The sequence below is a fragment of the Aedes aegypti genome, chromosome 3 (assembly GCF_002204515.2).
Source record: "Aedes aegypti strain LVP_AGWG chromosome 3, AaegL5.0 Primary Assembly, whole genome shotgun sequence".
Taxonomy (NCBI): Eukaryota; Metazoa; Arthropoda; class Insecta; order Diptera; family Culicidae; genus Aedes; species Aedes aegypti.
This window is the reverse complement of record NC_035109.1, coordinates 334,688,624-334,701,240: the sequence shown is the minus strand read 5'-3', so window position 1 is coordinate 334,701,240 and position 12,617 is coordinate 334,688,624. Positions and strand designations below refer to the sequence as shown.

The following is a 12,617-nucleotide window of genomic DNA, read 5'->3' as shown; positions in this document are numbered from 1 at the left end:
AAACTGACCAGTACATTTTTTTATGAACCCACCTAAAAGTTTTTCACAGTCTTTCTTTTATAAAAAAATATGAAAAAGATGAACATTGCGAAACTCAAACAGAATTGTTTGTGATTTATCAACGCTCAATTGCACCGTTTCAATTAACCATTTCAATTTTTCTAGCCTGATGGTACAAATATATTCACAAATAGAATAAAAAACTCAGTTTGTTAAACAAAAGTAAATGTAACTAATATTTATAAAATACGAGTGCGTTTCGAAAACATCATTAAAAATTAAAGGTTCCAAGTAATCGTATCGTTGAACTTTTATCTCGATTTTTTGGCCAATAAAGATTACAAATGTCAAAGCGCCTTGTTTGATCGCTTTGGCCACAAACACAGCTGTCATATTTTTGCAGCTGTACATTCCGTCGGTTTCAGCATTGCTCGTAGGAAAAAGCTCTCTGCACGGATAAAAATCTGATTCCTTCACCATGATTTACAAGTCATGAAATTCATAAATTGGTTAGGTCGTGATATCAGGACGACGAATCATGGTTTCTGGAGTCAAATAATGATTCTTCATAAACGCAACGTCCAGAGCGACAACACAAAGCGGTGCACTTTGCTTCGAATCATTCATCATGATAGATTGGTACTGTGGTAAAGTACGTGGCTCTCAATCTAAAGGTTTTTGGTTCGAATCTTGCTCTAGTAAATTTTGTTTTCATTTTATCGGGTTGACTGACAGAATTATAAATAGATTCGAAACGGATACGCGAATCATAATCATCGAATAATCATGATTTTGGATTCTGATTTCTACCCGTGTGAAATTCATTCTAGTTCACTCAATTGTCAAAACTATCGGTCTCTCAATCGGCAATAACAAACGTTTGTTCTGAGTGAAAAAGCGAGAACTGATTATCATGGGATGTGTTTTTTTCACAAAATCAGGTGAAAATTTGTTACCATGTATGAAAAACGACAGCTTTCAAGAAGTAGGTATTGGCAGTGTTTATGAAATATTGACTGGTACGCTGGATAGGTTCCATAACGCGAAAATCATTAGATTAGGGTAGATAAATACCCGAACATTTAATCGAATGTAACATATACCCGAATATGACTTTTATCTGATTGGTGTCCCCATTCTGTCCGTATGGTTATATAGATTGATTCTTTATTAAATACCCAAAAACCTGTCACCCGAATAAGACTCTTACCCGATTACCATTTACCTGAAGGCGATATTTACTTGAATTGTATATGTTACAGTGAATCAGACACGATTTGGTCTTCAGATTTTAATTTGACGACTCATTAGCTTACAAATAGTCTGGTTGTCAATAGCTCTAAGTTGATTCTTTCCCGTTTTTGAAGTGATAACGCGCCTGGACACTAAAAAAAGAGTCGTCTAGTTTGGTATCAACTCTCAAATCTACTCGTTATGTTTAAAATATTAGCCGATGGCTTAATCGTTTCCGAATTATCATTTAGAGGGAAATCTTTCGATTTGTGTTGTTGCAGCAATTCATAATGTAAAAACTGGCCTTTGATTTAGATGATCAATCATCTCTACCTATGTAAATTTTAACGTGCAGAATTTTAAAAAATATGAACAGTCACGATTCTCCACCCCCTGTCCACCTCTTCTATGTTATTTATGGTCTTTATTTTTATTTTTCTATAAACCGTTGATTATTTGAGTAATATTCTTGATTATTATGAGTGATGATTAGTTTTAATATACTTAATTGGTTACATTTTCAATACTAAAGTATTTTTCAAAACGTACTATTCTTTTAATTTATGCCAATATACGGACATTCTTCAAGAGCCTTAATCTTGTTAATCAAAAAGCCGACCTCCCAGAGTATGTGATGTATTGATTACAACCAACCAGTAATCAATGAATCAAATTCATTGTAGGGCGATGCTCAACTCGAGTGTTATTCTCAAGTCTAGAAAGTCAAACTGCAGGTAAGATTTATGGATTATAGCGGAACCAAAAATGATTGTAACTTGAATTCATTCGGGTAAATGTCGATTGGTTATCTGTCTTTCGGGTAAATGGATTTCGGGCATTTGCTATAGAATCATTTATATCGGTGCAGGAGTGCAACAGGAATGTGTCAACTTAGAGCTATTATCAACCACAATATTTGTTAGCACATGATTCTTTCAAATAAAACGCAATCAAATGGCCGAAAACCAAAACTATCTTCGAAGATTTCTTATGAAGCAGAACTTATTATTGAAGATTGTGTCTAGTTCCGGTAAATGGGTTTCGGGGATTTATTGAAGAAACGCTGGATAGAATTGATAGAATCACTGAAAGCTATTTAGCCAATTTCACAAATCAGTTCCAAATTTCTAATATTTTTTTTAAATTTAATTAGTAATTGGAAAGATAGTTAGAAATTAGTAATTGAAAAGCAATGGGCTCGAAACAACTTCGCCTTGTCGTACTGGTGATATTTTCATTATGAGTGATAATCAGAATGATAGCTGAAAATCAACATGATAGAATCGGTTCATTATATTCCTGCCGATGAATATCTTACAGCCAGTGAACATTATTACGAATGAGGAATCTTATGCTTCATCCCACGCAGTGAACTAGTAACTCACTGATTTAGGAGTTCATTCATCTGTCTCATAAATAAACAAACAAGCTCTAATTTTCAGCATGAACATTCACATCATTTGACAATTAACCCTATCTTGCAGCTGTAGTGATAATTATCACGTATCATCAACCTTGGAAATAATCCTACAATTCTTCGTGAACACGAGTAACTGACACAGAAGAAGACTGTAAGTGGTAGTCGAAATAAGCGTATCTGTCAAAGATAAGCAATTGGGGAGGAATTAAAAAGGTACAAGGTACGCCAATCTACTTCTTTTCTCTTTGTTTTTCTATTGAGATTCTGCTCAGAGGATTCGAATACATTAAAGAGAGCTACAATTCTTGTCAATTCTTCTGAATTACTGAAATGTATAAATTTTCTTCAACACATTTTAGTAACAATGCATTTTTATTCAAATAAGTGTAAACTAATGTGTAAATATTTTTCAGTATATTTTATAAAAAAAAAACTATTAGAATACGTAACATAGCACTAATATCAATAAAGAGAGTAGTATAATTTTATCTATAATAAAAACATTAGTTTTATTTTTAAGATACATTTTTTTTCTTGGTGACCCACTCACTTCACCATTAGGGGGCAAGTGGACTATTTGACGCAAATTTTGAAGCCCCTTTTATTCAATACATAACAATAAGAAAAATTGAAACAAATAATGATTTTAAGTGTATAAGTCCCTCATTCGTTATCCAGAAAAAAATAGAATTTTATTATATACGTGGTGAACATTGAGATAAAATTAGCTGTTGTTTTTTCTGTACCCACTTTCCCCACCACCTTAAGTGATTGATTTTTGACAACTGTAGAGTAAGGTAGGGCAAAAGTTCTACCTTAGTGAAATTATGAACATTTTCAGAAAAACTATAAAATTTGAAAAATAATAAAAACCACACAGTGAACCTTCATTATTTAGGCCACAATTTTGCTGAAAACACTTAGGTATTTTTCTATTTACCCATTTTATGTTATAACAGTTTTAAAATCAAGTTAAAAGAACTTTTGCCCCACCGGTAGAGTAAGATCTCTAGTGTGAACTACAAGTTCGCTGGCTGAAACACAAAATATCGATAATTTTATTACAGACAAACTTTATACCAACTATGGACTTATGTTTTCAGAAAAATACACGTTAAATTTTCATGCAAAAATGCCCATACAGCGTTAATTGCACTTTATCTAAAAATATTAGTTATTCACAAAAATAAGCAAAAACCTGAATTTTGATTACTTTTTTCGCATGATCGGGCAAATTTTGCTAAATTTAAAGATAACATTTTGGTTTTAGACAATTTGCAATTTTCATAACAAATGATACCAGTAAAGTAGCTTTATTCTAATTATAAAATGTTGTATTATAGCAAACTTCTCAAAAACACACCTCGTAGAAACGAAAATTGTAATTTTTTTCTGCTTCCCGATAATTGATAACATACATAACCTTCAAGTTATGTGCTATTATCATGTGACCACAAATTTATCAATAAATTTGATTTGCGCAGGTTGGGGGATTAGTTGGACATGGGGAACAGAGGAACCTAAATTGACCAAAGTCAAACTTATGGACGGCCTCCTATGCGTTTCAACCCAAACAACCAGAAGTCGCATAACAATTTACGTGAAAAGTCGTTTACTTGTGCGAATTACATCACACCCGCATAACATGGTGAATGAAATCGGTTGATTGATGAATTTTCTCGCATTAAACGTTATTTTTTGAGTTCATCAGTGCAATTCGTAATAAAATCTGTACACTCGCATTGTATGGTAATTTTCATCACATAAATTATGCACATCTATCGCCTCCACTTTTGTACGAATAAGGCCTTTTGACGACATTCTCTACGGAATCTTTGCACATATAAGCATCGCATAACGCAAAAGGTGCTGTACGAAATACTGCATCGTACTCTGTTAAGGATATGGGAGGAAGAAGAATTGCCTGCTAGCTGGCTGGAGGGCCTCATCTGCCCTCTGTATAAGAAGGGCCACAGATTAGAGTGCGCCAATTACCGAGGAATAACGCTCCTCAATTCGGCGTACAAAATAATGTCGCGTGTTCTGTTCAACAGATTGAGTCCTTCGTCGGTGAATACCAAGCTGGTTTTCGTGAGGGCCGATCAGCGACGGATCAAATGTTTACCTTGATAAGTTCCGGGAATACAACTTGCAGACTCACCATCTGTTCATTGATTTCAAGGCGGCTTACGATTCAGTAAAGAGAAATGAGTTATGGCAGATAATGGTAGAACACGGTTTTCCGGCGAAACTGATTAGACTGATTCGTGCAACGTTGGATGGATCGAAATCAAGTGTGGGGGTTGCGGATGAGACTTCAACCTCCTCCGTAACTTTAGATGGATTGAAGCAAGGAGATGCGCTTTCGAACCTTTTGTTCAACATTGCTCTCGAAGGAGCTATAAGGAGAGCGGGTGTATAAAGAAGCGGTACCATCGTCACCCGGTCGCACATGCTCCTGGGATTTGCGGACAATATCGATATAATCGGAATTGATTGTCGAGCCGTAGAAGAGGCTTTCGTGCCTTTTCAAAGGGAGACAGCGAGGATTGGACTTTTGCTCTTTTGCTAAAATAATTGACAAATGTATAAAAATATAGGGCAAAAGCACTGGCTTTGGCCAGCCCAAGAGAAAATGTCAATAAAAATTATATGGGAAGTCGCATTTATACTACAAGTATGTCATATGCAAGCTTTCAATCCATATTATGTATGTAAAATATCGAAACTGAGCCAAAGTCATTTTTTCTATTAAAAAATCTCGTTAGTCAGTATAGGACATCAGAACCAGTTTTGGCCAAAGATTTAATTTCTGGTCCTAAATTGGCCAATCGCATTGATTTCTTATGAGAGTGGCAAAATTAAGAGTACCCTGGCCAAATTAGGTGTATAGGAGTTAACATTACATATAAGGAAAATTAATTGTTTTTCTTATGTTTTGAATCAATTTGCACGTGTAAATGAATGTAGCTCTATCATGGGAATGTGATCTACTCAACACAAAAGGTTTCATGCTGATTGGCTATGTAAAACGGTGTATAATTGGCTATGGCTACAATTGGCGTATGGCCAAAACCGGTGCATCTACCCTTGTATCAAGGATAAAAAAGTATCCAGGAATTATCAGTTTCTGGGAACTTCCGATGTATTTATCAAATATGCTGGGAATTCCAGAAAATCTAACCTAGGAAGGCTAGCACTGGGCCTTCCTTAGCCGAGTGATTAAAGTCTGCGGATACAAAGCAAAGCCATAATGAAGATGTCTGGGTTCAATTCAAGGAATGTTTCGATATGCAATTTTCGTTGACTTCCATAAAATATAATTGTACCTGCCACACAATGTAAAAGAAAATAAAGCTTTCAGTTAATAACTGCGGGAGTGTTGATAGAACACTAAGCTGCGGGAGTGTTGATAGACGCAAAGCCAAGAAGAAGAAGAACTCACACTGAGCGTGAGTTATTTCTTAGGTGTAAGGGATGATCCAAATATGACGTCCATCGTTTTTCAGACCCCCCCCCTCCCTCCTCTGTCACGCTTTTTCCAAAACCTAATACACGCACTGTCACACTTTCTTAGACCCCCCCTCCCCCTAATGATGGACGTGATATTTGAATGATCTCTAGTACAAAATAAAATGCGATTAGAGCGGAATTAAATCGTTACTTAATCTACTTTTACATTCTCTATTTTGAAAATCACGCATTGAAAGCGAGGTGTGATGAATTTTGCCAAAGTTCAAACACTAAACACATTAAAATAATTTTAAATGCTTTTATGTGATGTTCACTCACACTTCTATGAGTCGAAATTGAAGGACTAACTTATGAAAATATTCAGGTAACGAAAAAAAAACCCTTTGAATATATGTTTGAAGGAACTACCGAAGTAAGCCAGAAAATATACTGTTAATATAGTTCCATGCCTCCATATCTAATCGAGTAACACCGTTTATTTTATAGACCGTATTGATATTACAAACATAGATATCCTTTTCTAATCTGGAAGACTGCTGAAAAAAAGAGGAATACTGAACAATCAAGAACACAACACTAGAGATAAATTCTTAAACATACGCGGTTCGAACGAACGTGTGACATATAATGCACATAATTGGAGCGTCAAATATAATTGATGTTTCCATGATATGTTATGTAAACTTCAATGGTATGTCATTTAATGCAACAGGATCCTGTAAGATTACGTGAGAAATAACACATTTTTACTTGATTTCGTACTTAAAATACCATGATTTCATGTTTTCATCGCATAAATGAAGTTTACATGGCGTGTAATCTTTATTATTTTTAGGTACGTAATTTTCATTTTGTATACTTCGTAATTTTTATGAGAGCGCTGCAAAAAAATGTTATAAAAAGTCGTGTGTTGGTTAAATACATTGTAATTCCACATTAACATAGTTTAATTACAGTGTTTTCTAATAATTTCGTAACTCATGTTTGAACTACCGATTTTATTGTGGAACCCATTCATTACGGACGGTATGGAATGTTAAATTAATGAAAATGAATGACGTCATACTAATGCGTGAGCCTCCTTCCAAAGGGTGGATTAGGTAATGCTCCATAATTTTGACATTTAACTGCGAGAAATGAATTCACAGTTCCCTGCCTGCATACATTACTAAACCCAGAAGCGTGCTGCACTGCCACTTTTTCATTTCCCCATCGCAGAAATGAGCAACAGCAAAACAGAATCATACTTTTCTCAACGCTTCACCGGAAGCCATTCGATTCCCCCGGCGGGTTGTAAATAAATCAAGAAAAACAACACCCAACCCGGCAGGGTGGAAATGTACTTTTAATTGGGAACAAACATTTCCATTTGCATACAAACGGAACTGACCTTGTCCGACATTTACATTATCCCGCCGTTTGCGGAGTTGAGCCGACTGGGATTCATTTCTCCCGGGACGACTGGCTGCTACATCCAGTCCGGAAGTTCGTGTTTCACGCCAATCCCGTGAGTTGGCCCATCAACCTGTTGCATATTCATCGGCCTACGGCGTGGAATTTGTAATTCTTGGATGGAAAATATTCACCGACGACGATCAGAAACGGTTCGTCCGTCGCGAGAAATGGAACGCTCCAAGGTGCAGTTGGCTTCTGCCGGAGCGAAGGATTTGTTCCTGGAGTACTGTAGTAATAGTTCGGTGCACGGAGTTCGGTATTTCGGATGTCGCGAAAGGTCGATTTGTGAAAAGTTTTGGTGGGTTGTGGTGTTTGTCTTATCGGTGGGAAGCTGTGCGATGTTGATCCTGAAAACGTACCAAAAGTGGGATCAAACACCGGTGATTGTAAGTTTCAACGAAAAATCTACCCCGGTTTGGCAGATTCCGTTCCCGGCGGTGACAATCTGTCCTCAAACCAAGGTTAAGAGTGAGATTTTAAACTTTTCCCGAGATTACGACGAGTTTACATCCATGGATGGCGATGAACTGGAAGGCTTCAACAGAACCGATTACCTGTTGACGATGATGCAGCTTTGCGAGAGGACGTTCTACGCCATCGTGTTATACGGAGGAGACTCCCTACCAAACAAAACCAGTAGTAAAAGCTACGCTTCCATTGTCCGAGAAATGTCCCTGCCGATGTACGAAATGATGGAGTTCTGTGTGATTCGCAGCGAAGTGCAATTTTGCCGGGACATATTCAGCCACACCATGACCGAAGAGGGCATCTGCGTCAGCTTCAATCTTCTTGCCGCCTCTGAACTACTTCGCACCGAAGTCATCCAGTCAATCGATCCGTATTTGTCTGGTAAACGGAAATCCCCTCATTGGTCTCTCGAGCACGGATACTCTCCGGAAGCAACGCTCAACTCATACCCCTATCGAACTCTCGGCCCAGGCTATTCAGCGGGACTATCCTTACTACTCCTGTCCAGCAACGAAGACCTGGATTATCTTTGCCGTGGACCGGTTCAGGCGTTCAAAGTTCTGTTGCACACCTCCGCCGAGTACCCGCAGGTATCCCGAAAATTTGTCCACGTCCCCATGGATCAGGAAGTGACCATTGCCGTCAAACCTCAGATGGTTACCACCACCGAAGGACTTCGTAGCTACACACCCGAACGTCGACAGTGTTTCTTCAACAACGAACGGTACCTGCAGTTCTTCAAAATCTACACTCAGGATAACTGCGAACTCGAATGTCTAACGAATTACACCTTGGCACGTTGTGGCTGCGTAAAGTTCTCTATGATGTACACCAACGGAACCGCAGTTTGCGAAACCAACCAGATCAACTGCATCCTGAATGCGGAAAACGACCTTCTCGAGATGGATGTGCTTGGCCATCAGGACCAACAGGCTAACTTCCGTGCCCAGTGCAATTGCCTTCCGGCGTGCACTTCCATTCAGTACGACGCGGAAATTACGCAAACGGATTTCGACTGGCTAAAGTGGACACAGGCCATCAAGATTCCACTGGATAATACGACGGGGTAAATTGGGAGGTATAATTTGAAGAGAAAGTAGATTACCAAGTTCTAACTTGCTTGCAGATTGCACGTGGCACGGCTAGGAATCTACTTCAAGGAGGCGCAATTCATGACATCGAAGCGAAGTGAACTGTACGGATTGACTGATTTCCTGGCTAACTGCGGGGGCTTGCTCGGCCTCTGCATGGGAGTGAGTCTGCTGAGTCTTGTAGAGTTGTGCTACTTTTGTACGGTGCGTCCTTTTTCGCTCTGGAGGAAGCAAAAGCGTGCGGAGGTGGATGCGGGGAATTTGAAGTATGATGAAGTGCCCGGAATTACTTTGCTGTCAATGGCGGTTAAGGGAGATTGAGAGGATCAAACGTTCTTGTGATTTTTTTTTTATCAGTCAACTGTTGTGATTTTAATTTTATATGTAAAATATTGTACTGAATTTTAAGCGCTTTGCCATTATTCATAAATAACTCCAAGATAAATGTGTTTAATCTATATAAATAAAAATGGAGTGGTGTTTGTATGTCACGAAATGACTTGAGAACGGGTCAACGGATTGACGCAAGTCTTTCACTGTTACACTTCACAAGGGATGCGACGTGTTCGTGCGAGGAAAAAGTTCAGGAAAGTCTCCGGAATAATTGGGAAAACGGGAGAAGACTAAAGTGTCATTTTGTATAAGGGGATTCTTGACGTTTTCCAACAGCCTACTTGATGGCAAGACGAAGTTTGCCGGGACCACTACTGCCCATACTCGCATAACAGTCCCATATTAATTTTATTCATTTTTGAGTTAGCTCCGTGAATGGTATTTATTTTTAGTGTACTTCCCAAAATCATGCTTAAAATTGAATCTTTGTATCTAGTCTAGTATGTTATAAAGATGGATTTATATCTAACTGCATTTAAATTAAACAATAAAATAATCGATTTGTCAACATGTTTGATATTCATTACATCTTCTTCGATTGAGCCACTTTTAAAAACATTCTTTCGCCTTGTGTTAACGTCCGCGTCTATAAGCAATATCATGGTGGAGATGTGTGAGTTTCATTTCCAGATGGTCCACAATATTTTAGTTATGATGGAACATCTTCCAAAGATAAATAAATAAAAATCAATTTCAGTACAATACCATTTTATTCCATTGGACTTTGTATCCTTTGACATTTACGCGTATTTCGTTGAGTTGTGTTTGATCCTTTGCTCGCGTCGCTTGCTCTCGCGGGGGTGGGTGATGTGAGCAGGATCAATCGTGTCGCGCGTCGCTCGCGTGGCATGATTTATTAGTGGCGCGGTTCGCGAAGCAGGTTGGTAGTGTTCGATCCTTAGCTCGCGTCAAATAATTTATCATGGTCTAATCGCTTATCAAAGTGAATCCTGTGACCCAACGATCCTCCCCATTAACAAACATCCCTCCCAGTAACCTTTGTGGAGATGCAGAGGTAAACACGGTCTCTATATAGCAAAGGTTACACACTAACATTCCTTCCTCCTATCCCACCTGACTGCAAGGACGTGGCCGGCGCCGTTATTGACCCTGTATAAATAGAGGCACTGAATTATGCACACTGAAGAAGATTATGGCCAATCCCAGCCGAACTTCTAGTTGATTCTTTGTGCATTTTCACTGACTTCGGTCAATCACGGAATAGCAACCATTGATATGTGTAGTCAGTCTAAGCTAAGCTAAGCTAAGCTTTTTTTTTTTTTTATCTTTATTAACGAGATTTTTAGCCCTAGGCTAGTTCATCTCGGGACCAACGGCTTTACTTCCCTTCCGAAGTCGTCACTACAACTTTTTTGTCAGTGACTATCTCGGGGATGAGATTCGATCCCAGGTCCTCGGCGTGAGAGGCGTGTGTTCTAACCACTACACCAGGTCCGTCAAGCTAAGCTTGACATTTACGCGTATTTCGACCTCAAATGCAAGGCCTTTTAAGTATCATGAACTAGACTCGTGGATTTTTTTTATCCTCAATGACCTTTTGCGAGATTTTTATTATTATAACTTACCACCGGGATACTGAATCAATCTGTGAAATATCTCTGGAGTTTTTTTTTATTTAATTCTGATGAACTCATGGCAGGCTTGTCCCTTGGCCGTACGATTAGTGCTACCTAGCATTTAGCAGTATCGATCCAAGGAGTGTGTGTTCGATTCCCGCTGTAGTCCGTAAAACTTTCGTCAGGAAATTATTTCGACTGTGCCACTGGGCGTTGCTTTCTGGTCCGTTATCTAGTGTGATGCTTCCTCCAAAAATCAAATTGTCAACTGGAAGCATTATTGTGAGATCGTTTGCGAACTGTTTTTTTTTACAAGGGATAATGTTACATAGAGTTTTTAACCAGACTATTTTTGTTATATGCCACATGTCGAAATATGAAAAAAATAAAATCCCAAAGTCTTTCGGGTTATGGACCAGTCGTGTAGCCAGGAGGGGCTTTGAAAGGTCAATATTGTGCAGATACAAAATTAATTAGTTAGGGTAGGTGTACCAGTTATGGACATAATGGTTCCCTATTTCGCCATACGGAATAATTTAATTATCTTCATATTCTTGATCATTCTGTGTGTTTAAGTAGTTTGATATCACATATATCTTGATGTTGAAACATACAGCCCCTTCAATATACATTTTTTTATTAACAAGTTTAGCTAGCATACAAGTTTTAACAGAAGCACTTAAAGGTGTCTACAAAGCAATTTAAAGTGGCTTCTACTGGAAAGATCGTTTAGCACTTTTAAATCTTTTATTAAATCTGTTGGGATTTAATGCATCTCTAATAAAACCTCAATAAATAACATCTTAGATCAAAGAGCATTGAAATTGTTACTTGGGCAGGTACCCATACAAGGTTTACAGCGTTAACTGAATTCAGTTCCTCACTTTGAGTTTGACATGCGATAACAAGCTTGGACCTTGAGTTGGCCGAAGCAAGAGCTTTCATAGCAGCCTGACTATCTTACCAGAAGTTAATGACTTTAACTATTACGCGCTGTTGAAGTGCTGATTGTACTCCACAAATAAGAGCAAATATTTCCGCCTGAAAAACGGCTCACTTTCTACCAAGTGAGTAAAACTGATTCAGCCTTAACTCACGAGAATATACACCAGCACCAGCTTGATATACTTCTTTCCAAATAGCCAGACGTCCTCTCTTCCCGTGAAGGAAATTGTGTGGTAAATGTCATGTAAGGAAAATGACAAGCAGTTGTGAGATCACTTGGAGCAAGGACAATTTTGTCCCAATTCACCAAAAGTGGAAACAACGAAGTGTGTGTAGATCTACGATTCACTGGATTTTTCTCCAGTAGCTACAGTACCCATAAACGGTAAGAGCAAGAAAGTTCTTCTTGTTTAAGATGTATTTGTAGTGACGCAACGTCGAAAAGGGCCTCGAGCGCTGCTGTGGGAGTTGTAGAGAACGTTCCAGACATCGTCATCAAGCACATCCTTTGGAGTTGGCCCAATTTTGATTGGATTGTTCTCACTTCGCCCTTTCGCCACC

General features: G+C 38.4%; 2 protein-coding genes across 7 annotated transcripts in view; both read left to right on the top strand.

Annotated features, from left to right (window-relative positions):
* LOC5567198 (whirlin) overlaps positions 1 to 12,617 on the top strand; it is a 506,699-nt gene that overhangs the window by 363,517 nt on the left and 130,565 nt on the right. The window lies entirely within an intron of this gene.
* Positions 7,745 to 9,687, top strand: LOC5567201 (pickpocket protein 28). Its single transcript, XM_021854223.1, has 2 exons — positions 7,745 to 9,116; positions 9,177 to 9,687. Exons 1-2 carry the CDS (start codon positions 7,750 to 7,752, stop codon positions 9,460 to 9,462), a joined length of 1,653 nt encoding a protein of 550 aa, XP_021709915.1. The 5' UTR covers positions 7,745 to 7,749; the 3' UTR covers positions 9,463 to 9,687.

Coding starts and splice junctions, on each gene's coding strand:
- LOC5567201 (XM_021854223.1), top strand. CDS start 7,750: ATGGAACGCTCCAAGGTGCAGTTGGCTTCTGCCGGAGCGAAGGATTTG. Junction 9,117..9,176: donor CCACTGGATAATACGACGGG/GTAAATTGGGAG, acceptor ACTTGCTTGCAG/ATTGCACGTGGCACGGCTAG.